Source organism: Zootoca vivipara, chromosome 9 (assembly GCF_965207765.1).
Source record: "Zootoca vivipara chromosome 9, rZooViv2.hap1.1, whole genome shotgun sequence".
NCBI lineage: Eukaryota > Metazoa > Chordata > Lepidosauria > Squamata > Lacertidae > Zootoca > Zootoca vivipara.
In genome coordinates this window covers 40,480,695-40,501,559 of record NC_142592.1, presented here as the reverse complement: position 1 = coordinate 40,501,559, position 20,865 = coordinate 40,480,695, and the positions used below count along the sequence as shown (strand labels likewise).

Genomic DNA, 20,865 nt, shown 5'->3' with positions numbered 1-20,865 from the left:
CCTCTCTGATTTCGCTTTGTGTTCTTGACTATAGTAATCACTCCTCGACACAGAACAGGAATTATCTTTTTGACATTTGGCAGCTTAAATTGCATAGATGCGTTGTGACTGAGCACCTGCGGCTCTTGCTGAACGATTTTATTTGAACTAAGGCAAAGGAGAGAATATCTTCACACAAATTTCAAACATTTGAAACATTCAAACAGTCCTTCCTTCCAGTGAAGTTCCAGATCTTCAAAAATCCCCAGCAGGTTGGAACCTGAACAAAAATACCAGCAGGCACCAGGTAGGACAGCAGAGTTTTCATGCTCTGCTTTGATTAGTTCTTGCATTCTCTATAGAAGCCACTAGGTGGCAGCAGAATCTCACTCAGTGTGCTAGTCTGAAGATATCCAAGCAAATTTATGGCAGCCCTAATACAAATCTCAAGACCTCTAGTCCCCCCGTGATATTGTTGTTTAGTCGTTTAGTCGTGTCCGACTCTTCGTGACCCCATGGACCATAGCACGCCAGGCACTCCTGTCTTGCACTGCCTCCCGCAGTTTGGTCAAACTCATGTTCGTAGCTTCGAGAACACTGTCCAACCATCTTGTCCTCTGTCGTCCCCTTCTCCTAGTGCCCTCAATCTTTCCCAACATCAGGGTCTTTTCCAAGGATTCTTCTCTTCTCATGAGGTGGCCCCCGTGATATATAAACTAATAAATTCCCCCCCCCCTCTATTCAGATGGAAAAACAAAGTCTTTTTATTCCTTAAAATGGGTCTGGACTTTTTATTAGATATAAATTATTTATTGTGCCTTAGAATAATAGAATCATAGAGTTGGAAGAGACCACAAGGGTCATCCAGTCCAACCCCCTGCCAAGCAGAAAACACCAAAGCATTCCTCTATAGAATCATAGAATTAACTAACTTGTTACTTTCTACAGTGATGGTAGAACAGACTAACCCAGCTACCCTTCTGGACATTATCACAGATGTAATGAGACTTCAATATTAGGTAAAATACATACCCTAGAAGTGGAACATATATCTGTTGTTGATATATACTGCAATCATGCACAATATTAAATTGCAGCTTCCAACTATATTTAGATAAGAACTGCCTTAAGCATTTTCTCTCCCCTGCCCTCCTTTCCTGTTCCCAACTGCTCCAACCACAAGCTAGCCACCGATCATGCTCAATTCCTATTGGTCTGTTTTGGGATCTTCCGCCATTGGGGTTTTGTTTGTTTTGTGTTTCTGCAAACATTGGGATTCCCCACAGCCTCTTGCATGGAGGAAGAATGTGTTTTTGGCTAAGTAAGGTCCACAGAGAATGAGGAAAGTATTGCTTTCAGAACTTCCTATTACCAAGAGATTTATTTTTATTTTGCACATTGGAGTCTCTAGGCATACATTCAGACCAGGGGGGCTTGAACTCCACCCAGCAGGGGTGTAGGAAGGGGGGGGATGGGGCGCTCCGTCCCAGGCAGCGCAATCCTGAGGGTGCAATTGCGGCTGCCCCCCCGCCCGCCCTGGGCGCCCCACCCCCGCAGGCAGCAGTCCCCACCCCCAGAACGCGCACCACACCCCTACAGGCAGCATGCCATGCCCCCAAACAAGCACCAGCCCCGCCCCCACCTGCTCTCCTCCCTCGGTGCCAGAGCATGAAGCTCCGCTACTGCCACCCAGACCCTGCCCCCATGCTCTTCCAGACACCACAGCTGCATTTAACACAGCCTGTATTGTATACCAGCTTGCCATCCCCATTTCCCTTCTATTTGTCTCACTTTGCTTCTTCCTCTCCTACACCTCTCCAAGTATGGTCTTGTTGTTGTTGTTGTTTAGTCGTTTAGTCGTGTCCGACTCTTCGTGACCCCATGGACCATAGCACGCCAGGCACTCCTGTCTTGCACCGCCTCCCGCAGTTTGGTCAGACTCATGTTGGTAGCTTTGAGAACACTGTCCAACCATCTCGTCCTCTGTCGTCCCCTTCTCCTAGTGCCCTCAATCTTTCCCAACATCCGGGTCTTTTCCAGGGAGTCTTCTCTTCTCATGATGTGGCCAAGTATGGTCTACATAGGGTCTTTATTTTTCCCTTATAAAAGAGGAGGAAACATGAAGCCAACACAAAACCTAGTAAAATAAAGACGTTTGTGCAAAAAGCTTCTTGTCACATTCCTCACCTAGCTCAGCACTTGTCTACACTGTCAATAGCAGGCAGAAGCTCTCCAAGGTTTCAGACCCAGGTCTCTCCTGGGATTGAAGCTACAACCTTTTGCAGGCAAATAAGTATCTAGTGACCCTGAAGGACAAAGTAGCCCGTAGTGTAAATTGTCAAAGATGCCTTGTTTATCTAAGCATCAGACGAGAAGCCAGTGAGCCGACATTCAGAATGGCTTATTGCAAATGATTTGAAGTCCTCTATCATTTGTTAGGCAGGCAAATTGCTAAATGGGTAAACTTTTCAGCCTTTATCCCTATCAAATGATAGGTCGGGTTTTCCTTCACTACATTGGCAGTACATGACAAGGTAGACATCATAGGGTTTATCTACCGGTATTTCATTTGTATCCGACTTTCCCTCCAAGGAGCTGTGGGTGGTTCTTTCTCCGTGTTGCATACCCTCACAACACCCCTGTGAGGTAGGTTAGACTAAGGCAGGACAATCAGTTCAAAATTACCCAGCTTGCTTCAACATGGCTTTCATCCTTTAAGCCCATGTGCTACTTAAGGGGTCCCTACAAATGCTGCAGGATAGTGATGAGCTCACAACCTGATAATGGGACTCTGGGTTACATATTTTTCAAACACTTACTTATTAATTAATTGCATTTATATCCCACCTTCCCCTGGACTCAGGGTCTCTGAGATTCTTCAGCAAGTTCCATAAGTCATTCCAGTTTCAGACCATCTAAATCAAGAAAATTACATCCATTATTACCCCTCACCCCACTCCCACCTTGTCCCAGCCTACCCACCATTCTTCCTCAATCATCCCCTGATGCCTCCCCAATTCTTTAAATACTGTAGTACAAAACCATCCAGTAATAATTCCACTTTCCAGCCCTTTCTCATTTTTATTCCCTTTAGGTTCTGGCCCCAGTATGGATCCTGCCCTCCCTCTCTCACTGGGAGGACATTACTCCATGCTGGTTCTTCTTTGGGGACTCCTTGGATGAAACAGATGTTCTGTTCCCCTCCTCTCACTGGGGGAACAATGTTCCATGCATCTTCCTCATCTTTTTAAAATTCAATTACACTGTCCAAGACTGATGATTGTTCCTCTTGCTTGACTTCATTCTCTGTTAAAGAGTTAAATCCTTTTCTCTGTCCAGACAATTCTGGTTCCTTTCACGCAATTTCACGCAGCTGCATATAATTTTGCAATAATTCATCTCTCAAGTCCAAAAGCAATTCCAAAAGTTCCTTCTGAAAGTCCAGGTCATCAGCTGATGTTGTGACTACAGGCATCCTGTTCATCTCAGATTTCATGGGAACGGAACAGAGCAGGAGATGGCGTGATTCATATTTCCAAAAGCACCATAAACCAAATTTATCTCCGATCTGGTTATAGTCTCATTTTTAATTCTCCTCCATGACTTAAAAATCTTGTGTCCATTTATGAAAAGAACATTTGTCAAACTTCTTATACACAGCATTATATTTTGTGCTCTCTTCACAATTGACAGTTCTCAGCCTCAAGGAGGTAAACAAATTCCTTTCTATTGTGATGTCAAATTGCGGCTCGCTGATCCCTCCAGGAACCCAACTCCAGTTTCCAGCAGGACTTTCCCCAGTCCAAATTTTAAAAAAAATTGCAGGGATTTTAATAAATTTAACCCTTCTCCCCTTTACCCTGCCTCAGGGGGAAGGTTTTAAGTTCAATCCTTGGTAATTAATAGGTTCCTTTCAGTCTTTCCGGCTGCAGGCAAATTAACTGCATTACAGTTCTCTCAATGGGGGGAGATCAACTTCCTCCTTAAATCTCCTCCCATGACCAATTCTTATCAATTAAAAAATTTCTTTCTTTTACTCACGGTGTCCAATACCTTCATTTTTTTTTTTTTGAAAAATCCACCGCTTTCCGCTGCTGGCTCAGAGCTTCACTCTGTGAAGGTAGCAGTAGACTAAAAAATGCCGCCCATGACTGCAACTCTGCTCTATCTTGTAGCTCTCAAAGAGAGCTTGCCAGTGAGCAGAGGAGTCACTTTTGGGCTCAGCCGAGCTTTCATGCCCCCAGAAAGCTCAATCTGGGGTTCTTTTGGGGGCCCGTGTTGCTCTCGTGGCTCTCCCCCTCCCTCACGGTGCCAGGAACCTCGGAGCTCGAGGATTCCTCGCCGATCAGCACTGGCAGTAGACCAGAAGTCCCATTTTGTGGTAGAATTTTAAATGAGTTCATTTTCATGTTCATTTCTGCAGGAGGCCTGGGCTCTTAGGTTTTCATTAAAAACCAAAAGCTAAGTCAATTCGACAAGTATAAAGACCACTAGGAAGCAAAATGCTGGGGTGATGTTCTAAGGCTTATTAGGCAGATATGGAGGCACTGTTTTTGACATCACATTAAGTCACTGTTGGGACATGGGCGGTGCTGTGGTCTAAACCACAGAGCCTAGGGCTTGCCGATCAGAAGGTTGGTGGTTCGAATCCCCGCGACGGGGTGAGCTCCCGTTGTTCAGTCCCAGCTCCTGCCCACGTAGCAGTTCAAAAGCATGTCAGGTGCAAGTAGATAAATAGGTACCGCTCCAGCGGGAAGGTAAACTTGCTCTGCTCTGGTTTGCTAGAAGCGGCTTAGTCATGCTGGCCACATGACCTGGAAGCTGCAGACAAACGCCAGCTCCCTCAGCCTATAGAGCGAGATGAGCGTCACAACCCCAGGGTCGTCCGCAACTGGACCTAATGGTCAGGGGCACCTTTACCTTTAAGTCACTGTTGCCAAGTAATCAGAAAAAAGGGATGTGAAGCATTTCCTATATCTTTGTTGGAGATTAGCATAACACAAGCAGTTTGCCAATCAGTATGGAGAATACTGAACTAGATGGGCCAATGGCCTGACTTGATATAAGATTCCTACTTGTACAATCTTCTTCCCTGGAATCGATTTTGGTGAAGCCTCTTTGCAGCAGAAGCTACATTTCAACACTGTGATTAGCTGGCCCTTGTATCAGTTGTGAAGACAAGACATTCCTCACTGTTGCAGGGTATTTTTTTAAGTGAAAAAACAACACACTAGCTTGTTAAAACATTTAAAAGAACCAAATAGATGTTTGAACAGGTAAGCATGTACAAAAAAACTGCCAAGTAAATATTTTTAAATAGAGAGGTATTCAAAAAAAGTTTAACACATTTTTGTGTCTGCCTCCCTACATTTTTATTTGCATCATTGCTAGATATAACATTTCGCATTTGACTATTAAAAATAAATTCAATATATTTAGCTTTTTAGTTAACACATAATTTTATCAGAGCACCCAGTGCAATATGTGCCCTTAAATAAAATATTCAAGAAAAAAAGGAGTGGAGAGCCTTGAACACAGGTCACGTTTGTCATAAGAAGGAACGTGGTCAGCTTTTTAAAAACAACCCAGTACTGTCTTGATGACGGGAACCAACCACACAAGACGCAGAAGGTTAAAAACCCAGTAGTTTATTTCAAAGTATAAATCTCAGGCTTGTCAGACAAAACCCCACTACAATTAACACGTATACAGACACTAATCTACAATGCATACAAAAGTCTGGGAGAACTTGCCATTGCCCTGCTTAAAATGGACTTTTTGGTACGTCCTACATTATCTTTATTTACATGTTCTTCTGTAGAAGGAAAAAAGGGAAAAGAGTGCAAGTTTCTATAAGGAGTTTTGTAGGAGTTTATTTGCCAGTGGCTGATAAGTTACTGAAGTCCAACAAGTACCTCAAGGTTTTGGCTGCCCAATTACTTTATTTACAGATAGAACTTTAACTTAGACAGCACTTAAAATATATTTCAAACAGGGAAAGCCAGCACAATAATGTGAGAAACCATGTGTTATAAAATATTGATTATATTCAATGATAAAATATCACATTTTAATTTGTACTCCTGTCTACATTCACCTCTCGACATAAAACTGGTTTCAAGAAGGATGGGATCACTTGTTTTTGGCAATACTAAAAGACCTTCCTCTGTGTTAACAAAACACTGTGTGTCGAAACACACTAAAAGAAAGCAGTATTTTCAATATATCAAGCTTTCATTTTCAAAAAATCTAGGTATTTTTTGCTGTTGACTGAATAAAAATACTAAAGGGGTTCCATCTACTTTTGTGTACTGTAATCGTAGTTCTCCTACTTAATACTGTAATGTGGCAATTTGAGGGAACAAGGAACTTATAGGCTGACCTTACACGTAACATGGGTTCTCAGATCACAGACCACTTAATATTCAACAAAGAGCTTTAAATGAAAAGGTGAACCAATGTGATTTATTGCAGCACAACTTGCATTGTAATCCCAGCAATATCCCATACAGCAATAGCTTTGCCACTATTTCTTATGAATCCCTTTTGTGCAAAATGTACCTTAAGTAGCACTGTAATCATGCTGAAAATGCAGCCCAGAGCTAATCTTAGTGCTTCAGCAATCCCTGAAGCACAAACTTCTTCTTATGTTCAGAGAACACTTGCCAACCAGCTTGAGCATTCCACCTTTCCCCATTAAGTGACAAGTACAGAAAATGTATGCTGTACATCCCACCCCTTCCAAGTCTCCCGTCTCCTAGCCACTGAGGTCTTCCTGAAAAGGCCTTCTAGCTGTAATCTGAGAAATAAAATGGGAGACACAAACAAACAAGTTAACCTAAGGGACTCACAATAATTTAGCAGCAATAGTCACATCACTTTCTCATTTTTAAACAGTGAAAACATTTCACTTGTCCTTTCCTAAGACATGGAACTTGTTACTAACTAGAACATGGATTCTCAAGTATTAAAGGCAAAGAAGAGAAAACAGCAGAAATACAGATGGAGACATACTTTAGTATCACATTTAAATAGAAGTAGAAAACAGAATTTTCAAGCATGGGCCAGCCATATACTGCAGTAAGGAAAACATGGTGGGTGCGTTGGGAGAAATACTGACACAGTAAAGTGTGGACACTGAAATCCCTCCCTGACCCCTTTCTTTTCTTTAAGAACTTTGGGTTTGCCTAATCCATAACACAGAGAGAGAGTGCTGAGCGGAACAGTTTCTCAATAAGCACAGAGTAGTAAAATTCCAATGACTCTGCAGCTTGGTATTTGTGCAATCCAGTTTAGCTTATAATACTTTGATAAAAAGGAAAGATTATTTTCCAATGTCTGTTATAAAGAATTGTAAACTCTCGTTTCTTTGGGGCAAAAGCAAAAAGAAATACAGCACCAGATACAAGGCCAAAAAAGTCACTAATTACGAGCTCTTGTTGACAACTAACCCAATTCAAGCCTGTTTCTGCCTTTCCCTCTGCAGTGGCCTACATAATTTGCCTGACCAGATCAATTCTGCTTGAGAAAGTGCAAGTCCCACCCCCACAATAGCCTCACTGCCATTTTCTATTCACAGATCTGAAGACAAAGTCCCAAGGTATGGATCTTAGATCCAACTTAACAGCAGCTGTAATTATTACACATTATATCTGATTGATAATTGAACACTATCTAGTCCTAGAGAAAGAAGAGTAAGCAACAGTAAAATCTTAGCTACTCATCTGGTGTATCTCCATAACAAGGGGCAAGAGGTACAAAGTATGCAGATGTACTTTTCTCAGACCAGGGTTCACATTTTTCTCCTGCATATATTTAGGGAATGTTCATCCAGGTTTTTTCACCCTTTCTAGTAGCAGGGTCTTGAATAATTGTTGTTTAAAATGTGTCCCAGCTTCCTCCAGTGTTACAAGCCCTACAAAACACATTTCTCTTAAAGTTGCACCCAGGCTTAACTTTATTTCCCAAGTTCAATAAAAAAGTGAGGAGGAACTTCTCCAGCGCTAAGGACCCAGTGCAGATAATAAACTACATCTTTGGCTACACATAACAGATACTGTTGAGTCAACAGCAGAGTGGTAAGCCCCTTCCCCATTACATCTATTTTTGTAATGAAATTCTCCCTTGATTTTTGGTATACTTCCAATGGGAGTTGATTCCGCCCAACGTTATACTTATTAAAATTAGAGGTGGCCCTAAAATACCTGAAACTGAGAGGAAAAAATATCATTTTTGTAGGTGATTGCATCACTGTTAGGCAAGTGAGACAAAGCGTTGAAATGCCAGCTGTTTGCTTTAGGGTGAAGTATTCCATATACTAGCTCTAAGATAGTTCTTGACTTTAGTCATTAGATAAGCCAGAAATTTACAAGAAACGCATTTATGTCACTCAAAACGAATATAACTCGGAGGACATAAGGCGTACCATATAAAAAATGCAAGGAAATTTACTTGGTGTTCTCACATAAGAGAATTAAGACCCTGTCTTTCCAAAACACACAGCATCAACAAACTTTAGACCATCCTCTTACAAACCTTAAATTTCAGATTTGAAGTAACAAGTTAAGGAAACTGCTGGACCCTGGTCAGTCAATGGAGTGGGAACAGCTGCCTCCCACTTCCCAACTGGAGCTGATATACCAGGAAGACAATAGATGCGCTGCTTTCTCTGGAAGACGGCATAGTGAAACTTTCTTCAACATCTGTCAGGTGTGGTTCAAGTGTTCGTGGTGAGCACTAACTCTTGTTGGGATGCAAGGACGTGAAGGTACTGTATATTGTGCTGGCTCAGCCATTGAAAGAATGAAAGGTTCTATTAGAAGATTGAGTTGTTTTCTTTTAAGCAACCTTATCAGATTGGCTTAGCTTAGCAACCAAAGTGTTCTTGTATGTGAGGAGAATGAAGTGTCTTAGGCTGCCCACATCTCCTTTGGCCAATCCACAGGGCACACCAACTTCCCAAGGAGAATTGTCAAATACTGTCTGCATGACCCAACTTCATAGACCAGTCAGAACTAGCAGGTTAAATGATGGCCTGAGTGATCTCAAGTGGGAATTAACTCAGGAAGGTTTTGTGTGCTACACTTTTGAGGAATCTATAAGAGAAGGTTATGACATTCTGGGGCTAAGAAGAAAAAACGAAATAGCAAAAGAAGAAAGTGCGCACATGATGTGTGACTACATTTACTTTTGAAATTATTGGTTTAAGGCACAAATAATTTTTTTTTAAAAAAGAGGACATAGAGATGAGGATCAGGAAACTACTGGAAATGAAATTGAAGTTTTCTATAAATCTGTTTTCTAGACTGGCTTCAGAATGCTCCCTGGCTTTGGTGGCAAGTATTCTGCAAACCAGCCAGAGGGCTGCTTAATCCTCCACCCCTCAAATAAGCAGATACGCCTACATTTCTCAAGCACTGGCCACATACAAGGTCTTTTGCCTTCTAGAAAGCAGGCTGTGCCTTGTAAGACTAGTCACTGTTCCAAAACAAAATAAAGTAAGACCCTGAATCCTGACTTCCCTCCTAACCTGACCCTTGATCACTCCTCCTGCCCTTTGGCCTGTGCATGACACTCCTCTTCAGCCTACATCAGCTGGAAGCCAAATTCCCAGGGGTCACTGTCTTACGCCTTAACAGGCAGAGCAGCTTTGAGGGAAGGAGAGAGGACTTCGTACTTCAAGAGCTTATCAGAAATACAGGTTCTCCCACTGCAGGCTAGGAATTTATTTTGGTTTTGGTTATGGAGTTTGTGTAGTGTATGAGATTGCTGTCCAAAACAATCCTGCAGGGGGGATTTTTTTACAGTGAGTTTCATGCATGAGAATAAACCCAAAACCAGAGTAAGCCACAATTGTGGGGCAAGAATAGAAGCCTTCAGAGTTTGAAGTTTTAACTGCTTTGAGAAGCAATCACATCTGTTGACTGGGGATCACAGAAGGGTCCAAAGCGTCCATAGATGTCTTTAGCACGAACTGCAAAGTAGTATTTGCTTCCAGGCACAAACTGTGTAAGTGTGCATGCCATAGGCAGGGGGAGGGCCTTTACTTCCCCTATCTTTTTCCACTGAGAGTGCACAGTAGCACTGGGGTCCTCATGGTATGCATACAGATGGTAGCTATCCACACTGGCACAGCTCCGGTCCACTTCCAAAACACTCCAGGATAGCACTATGCCATTCTGACTTTGTACACGTGCTAGCTTCAGGTGTGGCTTCTGAGGCAGAGAGGTGTTGGCAGCTTCAGGAGGCAAGCGTGATGGCTGTGGGGCCTCTGGCAGTGGGGCTGGGTGCACAAGCCGCAGTGGCTCCTGAGGAATAATGAAGAGGCACAATGAGGATGGCAGAGGAGACTGTCTCATCCTATTGTCAAAATACATACATTACCATCCAAGCATTTCCAAGACCAATTCTCAGCAAACGCAAGATTACGTTTAAAACTAACATGCCAAAAATGACAATAAAACACTCCTGTGTTTCAAAGTGGAGAAGTCAAAAGGAGTAAAGGCCAAAACCTATTTATAGTGGCCTATTCTTCAAAGTGGGAGTAGCTAACCCTTTACCCACATCCAGCCCCTCTAAAAGCTTCATTATGGCTCCCAACTCCTCTAAAATTTATCATTCTAAAAAAATGCTAGAAGGAGCTGCAAATGATGTGTCCATTAAAGTAACCAAATTAGTCTGCTGCAGTGTGTGGAGTCACTTCAGAATGAAGAGCTGACAAATATGCAATGGGGACTATCAGTATACATTCTATATTACACCTTGTGGGGATTAAATGTATTGTGTGAAGAAACACTATTTTGTCCACCCTGAATCTCCCCGCACGCAGCTGCACTAGATGACCTCATTTCTAGTATTAGAAGAGAGGGAGAAAAGTTTTTCTCTATTCATTTTCTCCACACATACAAAAGGGTAGAATTTTAATACCCTTTTATTATTCCCCCCCCCTTACTTACCTTTCCCCGCTAAATGACATAGCCTCCAAAGTTGTAATCTTTCCTCATTAGGGAGTTGCTCCAGCTACCAATTACTACGGTTGCCCCTTTCTGTGCTACTTCAAGCTTTACAGTATCCTTTTTTGGATACATGAACCAGAAATGTACACAGTATTCCTAGTGTGTGGTTTCACGCAAATGGAGTATACAGCCTTTCTTTTTAAATTTGTTTTTTATTGTTTTATAATAGTTTCCAACCTAGAACTCTTTTGAGAAAGGTAGGGTAATTTTAAATGAATGAACGACCATTTAAAGTTGGCACTGTCCAGTTGTGCCAGTCCCAAATTGCTAACAGATACTGCTAACAAACAATAGCATATATGACATGGGAGATAAACCCTTCTCCAAACATTCATCTCAACAACTAGACACGGGTACTTACTGAATGCACTTGAACTGGCCGATGGTGAACTGTGAGTTGAGGTCCTCCAGATCCCAAGGTTAGCCCATTGTTTACAACATACGCAGTTGTCTGAGGCATTCGTACTGTCACACCTAGAGCGATACGAAGGGAAAGGCACAATATGTTAAAGAAGTTAAAAATATAATGATACATTGTGATGAATTTAGCTCATTTATTTGCTTAACACTGCAAACCATCACAAAACATATTTGGCAGACACAAGAAGATATTATTAAAGCTTGCCATAACTATACTTTCTTTTACATGTACATAGGACGTTATAAAAAACACAGTCAAATATCACATACACCCCAAAGTCCAATCTCCAAATGCTTTGAATACGTATGTTTGCACCTTGTTTCCTGGGCAAGCTTTCTGTTGCAATATATTTGTCTAATTATAACAAAATTGGCATCTCCTTTTGAACCAAGGTACAGCTGCACATCTGCTAAAATATAAACCTTTCTCTGACGGATGAGCTTACCAGAGTTTTGTGGGTTGACCTGCCTTAAACTAGGGCTCTGCATGACTGTGGTTCGCACAGGATTCTGTCCTGATGATGTAGGAAGAGTATAGACAACTTGATGGTTAGCAGGGGCTCTTGGTATTGGGAGCCTGGCAGGAGTCTGAGTCACTGGACGATGGGTTACATTCACAGTTGTCTGGGCTAGAAGCAAAATTGTAATAAAAAGAATATAAAATGTTCTCAGACTAGAAAGCATATGCTGCATAAAACCAAAGCATACAAATCAAGCAATTTCTCATAGTTCATTGACACCTAAATTTTAGTAATGTGATTTACTGAATAAAGAAAAGATTAAAAAGATAACTTTCAAAATTACTGAATAACTACAGTAAAAAATTTTATTATAAAAACCCAACTGGATTCTTCAGAACATGGATCAGTCTGGTGCATACACACAAATGGCTTTCTTCCCTAAAATTTTCTAAACCTCAGTCTGTAAGTTCACCATCCCTTTGGTGATTAATGGATGGAAGCTCTTCAGAGCTAACTAGGCATTCTCATAGTAGTTCCCTCCAGGTCAACAATATTTTATTGCATTAGGGCTTCCGGTCTACTGCCAGCGCCGTCCGGCGGGGTTTGCCTCGAGCTCTGAGGCAACCCGGCACCGCGAGGGGGGGAAGCCGCGAAAGCGACGCAGCTACCCCATATTGTGCTTTATGGGGACGAAGTGCTCAGCAGCGCCCTAATTCTGACTCCCCTACTCTCCAGCAAGCTCAGTTAAGAGCCCCGGTTAGAGTGGGGTGGTAGTCGAAGGGGCTATTTTGAGTGTTATTGTCACCCTCGCGGCAGCGAAGCTTCGTGCTGGCGGCAGAGAGCGGTGGATTCTCCCACAGCGAAAGAAATCAAAATTGGGAAACCGTGAGTAAAAGAATCCTAAAAGTCTAAGATCTGATAGAATTGGCCACAGAAGAGGCTTAAAAAAGGGAGCCGACCTCTTCCAATTGAGAGACTGTGATACAGTAACCTGATCCCTTGCCGGGAAGGTGAAACGAAGTATCTAATTGGACTTGAAAGAACCCCCCTCCCCAGAGATCCAGATCTAGGTCCCTGGAGGGATCAGCGATTGGACTTTGTGTTGTGGAATTGCTAAAAAGAAGAAGTGGGGGTATGGCTGAAAGAAATTAAAAGGAAAAGATGCCCAGACTGGGTAACAAAATGGAGTACAATGTTTTGGAATAAGACTGCCACTATCCCCTGTGGTGCAACTTGCTGTTTTCCCATGAGATGAGACTGGAATAGATAAGATGGCTCTAGACTCAACATCCGCAAAAGACCAGCTTTGGCAAAAGATTCTTTTAGAATTTTTTGACATTAGAAAGGAACTGAATTCGTATACCAAGCAGTTGCGTGAATATAATAAACAATTAAGAGAGGCGAATGGAGAAAATGCATGGAAAACAGGACTGGAAATGAAGCTGTAAAATTGGATATAGAGGACAAAGAGGAATTACCAACATTGGACATGTCCATGGTGCATGAAGAAGCTGTACAATTTGAAGAGGAGGAGGAGGAAGAATGGCAGAATGCTCCACAAGTGGGAGATGTGGAACAGAAGGAGGACTGGACGCAAGAACACCTCAAGGACGAACCAGGGTGGGCTTTTGCCCTCCCAGTGAGAGAGGGGGGACAGGGCATGCTCTGGGAAGTTAGAAAGGAAGGTACAGGTGGATGGGGGAGGAAACAGCAGAAGTGGGGTAAAATTGTCTTGTGGAAATTATGGGAAAGGGTGGGAGTGGGTTAATAGAATACAAATGATGGTAGGGATGGATGAAATGGAAGGCCCAATACTGGTATGACATATGGATTTCGCTGAAAACTCCTGGATAATCTAGAACTGGGGGAAGGGGGGAGATACATTATGTTTGAAACAATATAATGATATAAGAGTTAATATTAGAACGAGGAATCGTTGTTAGTAAAATTTATAGGCTGAAGGGAAAATTCTAATAGAATAAAGGGAAATTAGAAATATTTGGTTTGTAATACGAGATTAAAGGTGATATTAATAGAATTTGGAATTATAGTTGAATATAGAAATAAAGGATTGATAAGATGTGTTAAATAACAATGAATACTGTTTAAATAATATTGTAACAGGGACCCAAGGTGGGGGGTGTCGAGGGAGTCCAAAGTGTTACGATCAAGATATGCTAGAATTTTTGTTTCTTGTATTCTGTATTTTTTCTGTTTTGTATTTTCTTTTTGTGTTTTGCATTTTTGTATGTCTTCTGTGTTTGAAAATTTTTAATAAACACATTTTAAAAAACAACAACAATATTTTATTGCATTATCCCCTCTGGGCATCATTTAAGTGTAAAAAAAAAACATTTTCTATAGCTGGCTGCAAATACTGCATCCAAGAGGCAATTCACTGTACTGGAATCTCTCTCCTTCCATACTGAACTATTTCCTTTCCCTAGGGCCTAGGCTATGCAGTCTTACCTGTGGGGAGAACATGTATGGTTGTCTGTGACAGGCCAGTTGTTGGCATGCCTGCTTGTTGGAGAGGGCTTGTCTGTACTGGCTGCAGAGGACGAGCTAAAGACTGGGTTGACAGGCTCAAAGCAGGTGTAGATTGGTTCTGCTTCTTGCCACCTGCTTAGGAAAAAAAATCATTGTGCAATTATAAACAGAAACAAGCAGCTGAAAAACTACTGAAAATTTTGCTTTAGTGGCAGTCAATTGCAACACAGATTCTCCTTTCAGTTTTTACACTGTACGTGAAATAAAAACATCAATTAAAGGATCTCACCTGTACAGTTCACAGCTTCATTTTAAATGCTCAAATTGGGGCCAACAACCAAAATATTGTAACCAAACTGGGCTTTGAAGGAATAGATATAATACCTACCCCACTGTCTGTTCCCTGCTCCTCTAAGGATAGATTAACTAACAGAGTGGGGTTAAAACTTATGGAGTTTTGTACTGCTCATAAAAATGGACTGAATAACTTTCCTGGTGACAATAAGTTTACTTTTATCTCATCAAGGGGGCATAGTGTAGTCAATTATTGTATCTGTTCTCTAAATCTACATTCTGATGTTAACTTCTCTTCTATTGGCTGGAAAGCGAGATGAGCACTGCAACCCTATAGTTGCCTTTGACTGTACTTAACTGTCCAGGGGTCCTGTATCTTTGCTTATTGGAGTCCATACAGAAAGTGACCACTCCTCCTGACTATACAATGTGACCCAGCAAATAAGATCTTGAAGCCTCATAACTGAGATCAGGCCTCTCATAGTATTCTGAAAAGGATTAGACGATCCCCACAATTTGAAGGGGTGGTCACCAAATTCCTGGACTCCTCGACAAAATATCACATCTCAGAGCAACCCTTACTAACTCAAATTCTATTAACATAGTAATAACAACATTTAAATGACTTCGTATGATTTATGATTTTACTATTTTAACTTATGCCAATAAAGGCTAGCAGTTGTAGTAGCTTCATTTTATAAGGTTTCAGAATGTCTGTGAATGGCAGCAATGGCCACAGTTCAAGAATATTACACTAGTCAAGTATCTATAAAATTTCTGAAATCCTCAAGACATTGTGTCAACTGCCTTATTTAGAGTAATATAGGATGCAGCAAGATACACTGGCAGCAAATTCCACATTTAATTAAACATTATTATGCCAGCCCATTTCAATGGGAGTAAATGTACATGACTGTAGGCTCATAGCTCAATTATGCATGTGTTTAAGGGATTATTGGGTACTGCTCTACAGGGTCCTCTTGTTTATTTACATCTTCTAAACCAGGGGTGGGAAACCTCCAGCCTGTAGGCCAAACATGACCTGCCAGGGGTTCAAATGTGGCCTGCAAAGCTGTTTTCTCCAAACCATGCCTGTCTCACACCTGAATCCACTATGTCTCTACATTTCATCGAATATAAAAATGGGGAGAAAGTTAGCATCTTGTTTGATATTTTCCATTGTAAGTGAGGGTAGGAGGCACAAAGCTGGCTTGGACTAGAATAGCATGAATATATTCACAAAATGTATGGCTAATAAATCATGGGTTTATTAACTTTAGGCACAAAGAGACAATATAAGGACTAGCACAATATTATGGCTAGAATCAGCTACAAACCACAACATTAGGACATCTAATTTAAGAATTGATGAAAACAGGTTTTCAGCAGCAATTGTGCTTAACTCAAGTCATGAAGATAGAAGTACTGAAACATATAAGAACAAATATCTAAACACTAAGTTCAGATGGTGGGAACAATCCTATGCACTCATGGAAAACACATTCAAACAGGACAGTAGGATATCTGTCAAAACTTGAACATACTTTAATGATGAAAGGACACACTGCACAAATATATTACTAATACCTACATTAGAATTGCTGCCTAGAACACTGGATGATATTTTAACTTTAAAACTTCAAGTGCCATCTGATGGAATCTTTTGACTTGGCAAATATTTATCATCTTTGGCAGTTAACATTCTCCAAAAAGCAGATGTCCAAACAAAATAAAAGAATTTCTTCCAGTAACACCTTAGAGACCAACTAGTTTGTCATTGGTATGAGCTTTCATGTGCATGCACACTTCTTCAGATACACTGAAACAGATGTGTATGCACACAAAAGCAAACTTAGTTGGTCTCTAAGGTGCTACTGGAATGATAATATTTATTTATTTATTTATTTATTTATTTATTTATTTATTTATTTATTTATTTATACCCCGCCCATCTGGCTGGGTTTCCCCAGCCACTCTGGGCAGCATCCAACAGAACATTAAAATACCATAATCTATTAAACATTAAAAGCTTCCCTAAACTGGAAGGAATTTTTTTATTATGTTTCGACTACGTCAGACCAACACGGCTACCTACCTGTAAGGAAATGTCCAGTTAGTCAAAGTCCATCATAATTCATGCATATCTTCTGACTTACCTTGAGAGGAGCCATCATCATCATCCAGTGTGAGATCAATTACTCCACTGCCTGTGGCCTTTCCACTCTGGAAGACATTTATTATTATTATTATTTATTTACATATGTTTGCTTGCTTCTCCGCTCCCTTTCCAACAAAGTGTTAAAAGCAGCATGCAATAAAATCTAAAATCTTCACAAGAAAACATAAAACAAGCTCAATAAATTCCAGCAAATGCCTTGACAAATCTAAAGGGTTTTATCTGACAGTTGAAACTATAGAAATAAGCAGACAATTTAAGGAAATCCTTTACTTTTCCAAAGACATCACTAAGGTAGTTTGTTCTACATATACCGAGGGCCACATAGATCTAAAGCAGAGTAATGGAAGAGAGATTATGTGGCAGATTATGGGACTCCAAGTTCTTTAAGAAGGAAGGAAAAAATATGATACACACCCATGTTTACAAAAATTTTTTAGTAACATTAATTTTCTGCTAGCATTTTTTTTTGGGGGGGGGGAATCTGTATCTGCTAAAAATGTAACATCATCCAAGTTGATTTACTGAATAAGGAAGAATCTGAAACCATATAAAGAAAAATAAAAACCAACCTACCTGTGCAGCTGTCTCAGGTGCTTTTTTGTTTGCTGAAACATCTGCTGGTGGCAGCGAAGGTGCTAGCAACCTGGATGTCTGACTCTCTGAAGGAGGCGAGAAACAATCACATTTCATTGGCTATAACAGCAATCATGGCAAACACTTAACTGTCAATCATATATGGTGAACTGAGTACTAAATATGGAACTTTTAAAATTCAGATTTCTTTTAAAAACAACATATTCCCCCGTAAAGCAGTTTACTACCCTAGTGCAAGTGCAGTGGACATATAAAACTTACCAACTCTAGGTGTTGTTGCGGTGCTTGTTTCAGAAGAAGTTGTACTGCTGAAGGCTGACAGAGGTATCTTCATCTGTATGGAATTCCTATTGATGGGAGGAGTATACACCCCTGATGTGCTTACAGTAGCCAAAGTAGTCCTTGTGGCTTGTGCAACAGGGTGTGCTGTTGATACAGCCTGCACAGCTAGAGTTGTCCCTATAGAACACCCAACACTGGCCGGAGAGTTCCTCTGAATGTTAGAGTTGGGTACAGAAGAGCTGCTTGGTTTTACTGAATTAGCCGATGACAGAGACAATGGAGTTTTGGTTATGTTACCAACATTAGATTGACTTTGTACAGGTATAAATTCCACGTTGCCAGATTGCTGGTTAGTAACCAAAGTACCAGTATGACCTTGCAGGATCTGAGGCTGGGAGGACATTGCAACAGGTACATGCAGTATTACTGGCAAAGACTGCAATGAAACAGACATTGGCTGTGCGCTCCCACCAGCCACTTGACTCGTACCAACTACTGTTGTTGTGTTGGCCGCAGGTAGAACAGAAGTTGACAAGGAGCCAGAAGTCAATGGTGCAGAGGTGACAGGAGTCTGTGGTTTGGGATGTCCACTGACGGCTGTCTGTGGAGTACTAAGAGTGGTAGCAGACACTACAAAATAGTAAAAAGATAATTGTTTTAAAAATCTGTGCCAATTGAACTACTTCCATAAATACAGTAGAATATATCAACTTGATATATGAGGTAAAGATGGACTGAATAAGCCTGTACAGGACTGGAATCAGAAATCATGATTATAGAGAACATTCTTTGGAATTCACACTTTAAAACATGTTGTAATGGTGTGTGCTAATTTGAACCTTTTTCTGTGGTTTACTTCTGTAGATCATGGCACCAGTAAAGTGCCATGCTTGATATAAAATATACCCTTCAATTAACTATTTTAACCTTGGTTCAAGACCTTATCTTAAAATGTATCCTGGAAGGCACTCTAAATATCCTGACGTCTTAATACTTAATGTAAAGAACAGCACAGGAAGCTGGTATTATCAGCAAACTTAATTATCACTCCCCATAGTTCTGCATAGACAATAGACCAGGGGTATGCAACCTAAGGCTCGTGAACCGGATGCGGCCCAATCGCCTTCTCAATCCAGCCCGTGGACGGTCCAGGAATCAGCATGCTTTTACATGAGTAGAATGTGTCCTTTTATTTAAAATGCATCTCTGGGTTATTTGTGGGGCATAGGAATTTGTTCACACCCCCCCCCCAAAAATATAGTCCGGCCCACCACATGGTCTGAGGGATGGCGGACCAGCCCACGGCTGAAAAAGGTTGCAGACGACTGCAATAGACTCTTCCCCTAAAAGTAATCTCAGGATTCAGGAAACATATAGATAACCAATTAGTCATTTCTCACCAGGGTCATGCCCTTTCAAACTTCAAAATGCCCATGGTAAATAAAATAGAAGATAGAAACTTGTAGGAAATAAACAATAAAACAAAGAAATAAAGTTTTAATGACTATTAGTCAACCCCTTTCCCTAAGGATACATATCCTTGCCACCTGGAGAGCATGAAGCAAGTTGTGTGTGTTTCCTTCTTTACTTCTATACTATGCCACTATATGGCTAAATTAGAGATATAATTCAGATGGTAGTCTAAATTTTTTGAAGGAAAAAAGGTTCCCCATGAATGTTACTTCCTTCTGCCTGCTCTTGGCAACAAAGCCTCTTTGCAATGAGTGAGGCAGAGGTTTTGCAAACTGTGTGCAAATGGTGGAAACTGAGCAGTAAAAAAAGTTTTAGCTCTAGAGAGCTTTGACTGAAATGAGTTTCCCCCTTGATTGGCAACTTTTAGAATTTTTTGAAAGATCTTATGACCAAAGGTTTACAGATTTGAATTTGATTTGTATGATTGAGGGCTCGAAGCCCCAAACCATTAAAATCTGTCCCTGAATTGTTGGCAGCAACATCTGTGAATCCCTAAATTTATGTAACACTCCCCTTCCTTGCATGCAAAGCCTTGGTCTTTTGAGGATAATTGTCTCGCATAAAAGTTTACGCTTAGTAGAAGAGAAATTGGTTTTGCAAATTCACAGGGTTCTTGTGCTACCTTTGTGGAATCCCAATTTTCATTGTTTCTTTAAAGTTTGGGTGACTCTGTTCCTGTGGTTGCCTTGAAACATTGTCGGCCAACAGCATTCCTTGGAAGCCACTGGAAACCAAGTAAGACTAGCATTCTATATATTACGACACAGAGGTGTATGTCAAATGTTTTCTTTGAATATGTACTCTATTTGAATATTTTCTATGGGTCTAGGTTTGGTAAAGGCTGGGTGTTTCAATCTATAGTTGTGCCCTCAAAAGCTCTTCTGATCACAAAGCTTCTGATGCAAGAGCTGTCTGTTGCATCAGTACCTGCATTGACTTAGATATTTTATTGGTTTCAGAATATCTGAAGAAGTGTGCATGCACACAAAAGTTTATACCAAGAACAAATTTAGTTGGTCTCTAAGGTGCTACTGGACATTTTATATATATATGATTTCAGAATTGATATGGAAAATGCTCTTACGTAAACATCTATTGCAGTAGTTTGGATGAATACTATTTAATTACACCTGAGGATGCAGACAAGAGCAGACAAGTTTCTAACAGAAATCTTAAGTTGCAATCCTTGTCTTCCTTGGCTTCTAATGGGCTAGTTGGCATACACTGAACCTCTTAGCCAGCATGGAGCTTAATGCATCCTTCTTGGAGGATGCCAGAAGAGAGATGTAAGGGGTGCAACCCTGAATTTTCCAGTGGTTTTCAATACTACAGTATTTTTCTGGGTTGGAAATTGGTGTGTGTGCGCGCTGTGTTGTGGTGGTTCTGCTTCTTTTCTTGACAGAAGGTTATGGTTAGAGGTGCTAGAATAGAATTCTTCCTCTCAAAGTTCTTTTTTTCCTTCTTTGCTTTGAAACATCTACATGGAACAACTGATAAAGTTAATCTGAAGTATGGGGCTCTGTGTCATCAGAATGCTTATGGCATGTAGCTCTTTCATTTATTTCAGATGAGAAGGTAGCATCCCTAAATGCACTATTGATATCAGGACTGATTTATGAAAGGAGAGGCCAGGGGAGGGGACGAGAAAGAACACAGGAGAGCAGAAGTGTCCTGCAAT

General features: G+C 40.9%; 1 protein-coding gene across 9 annotated transcripts in view; it reads right to left on the bottom strand.

Annotated features, from left to right (window-relative positions):
* Positions 1–5,611: 5,611 nt before the first annotated feature.
* ATF7IP (activating transcription factor 7 interacting protein) overlaps positions 5,612–20,865 on the bottom strand; it is an 80,888-nt gene continuing 65,634 nt past the window's right edge. For 4 of the 9 annotated variants that reach the window (XM_060279744.2, XM_060279748.2, XM_060279743.2 and 1 more), the window contains exons 9-15: positions 17,694–18,344; positions 17,412–17,497; positions 16,816–16,882; positions 14,345–14,500; positions 11,861–12,043; positions 11,356–11,468; positions 5,612–10,286 (exon numbers count right to left, since the gene is read on the bottom strand). In XM_060279744.2, the coding sequence (XP_060135727.2) occupies positions 9,870–10,286; positions 11,356–11,468; positions 11,861–12,043; positions 14,345–14,500; positions 16,816–16,882; positions 17,412–17,497; positions 17,694–18,344 (1,673 nt within the window). In that variant the 3' untranslated portion in view covers positions 5,612–9,869. The remainder of the gene's footprint in view (positions 10,287–11,355; positions 11,469–11,860; positions 12,044–14,344; positions 14,501–16,815; positions 16,883–17,411; positions 17,498–17,693; positions 18,345–20,865) is intronic. The other 5 variants (XM_088652053.1, XM_088652054.1, XM_035127641.3 and 2 more) reach the window with 3 other exon arrangements.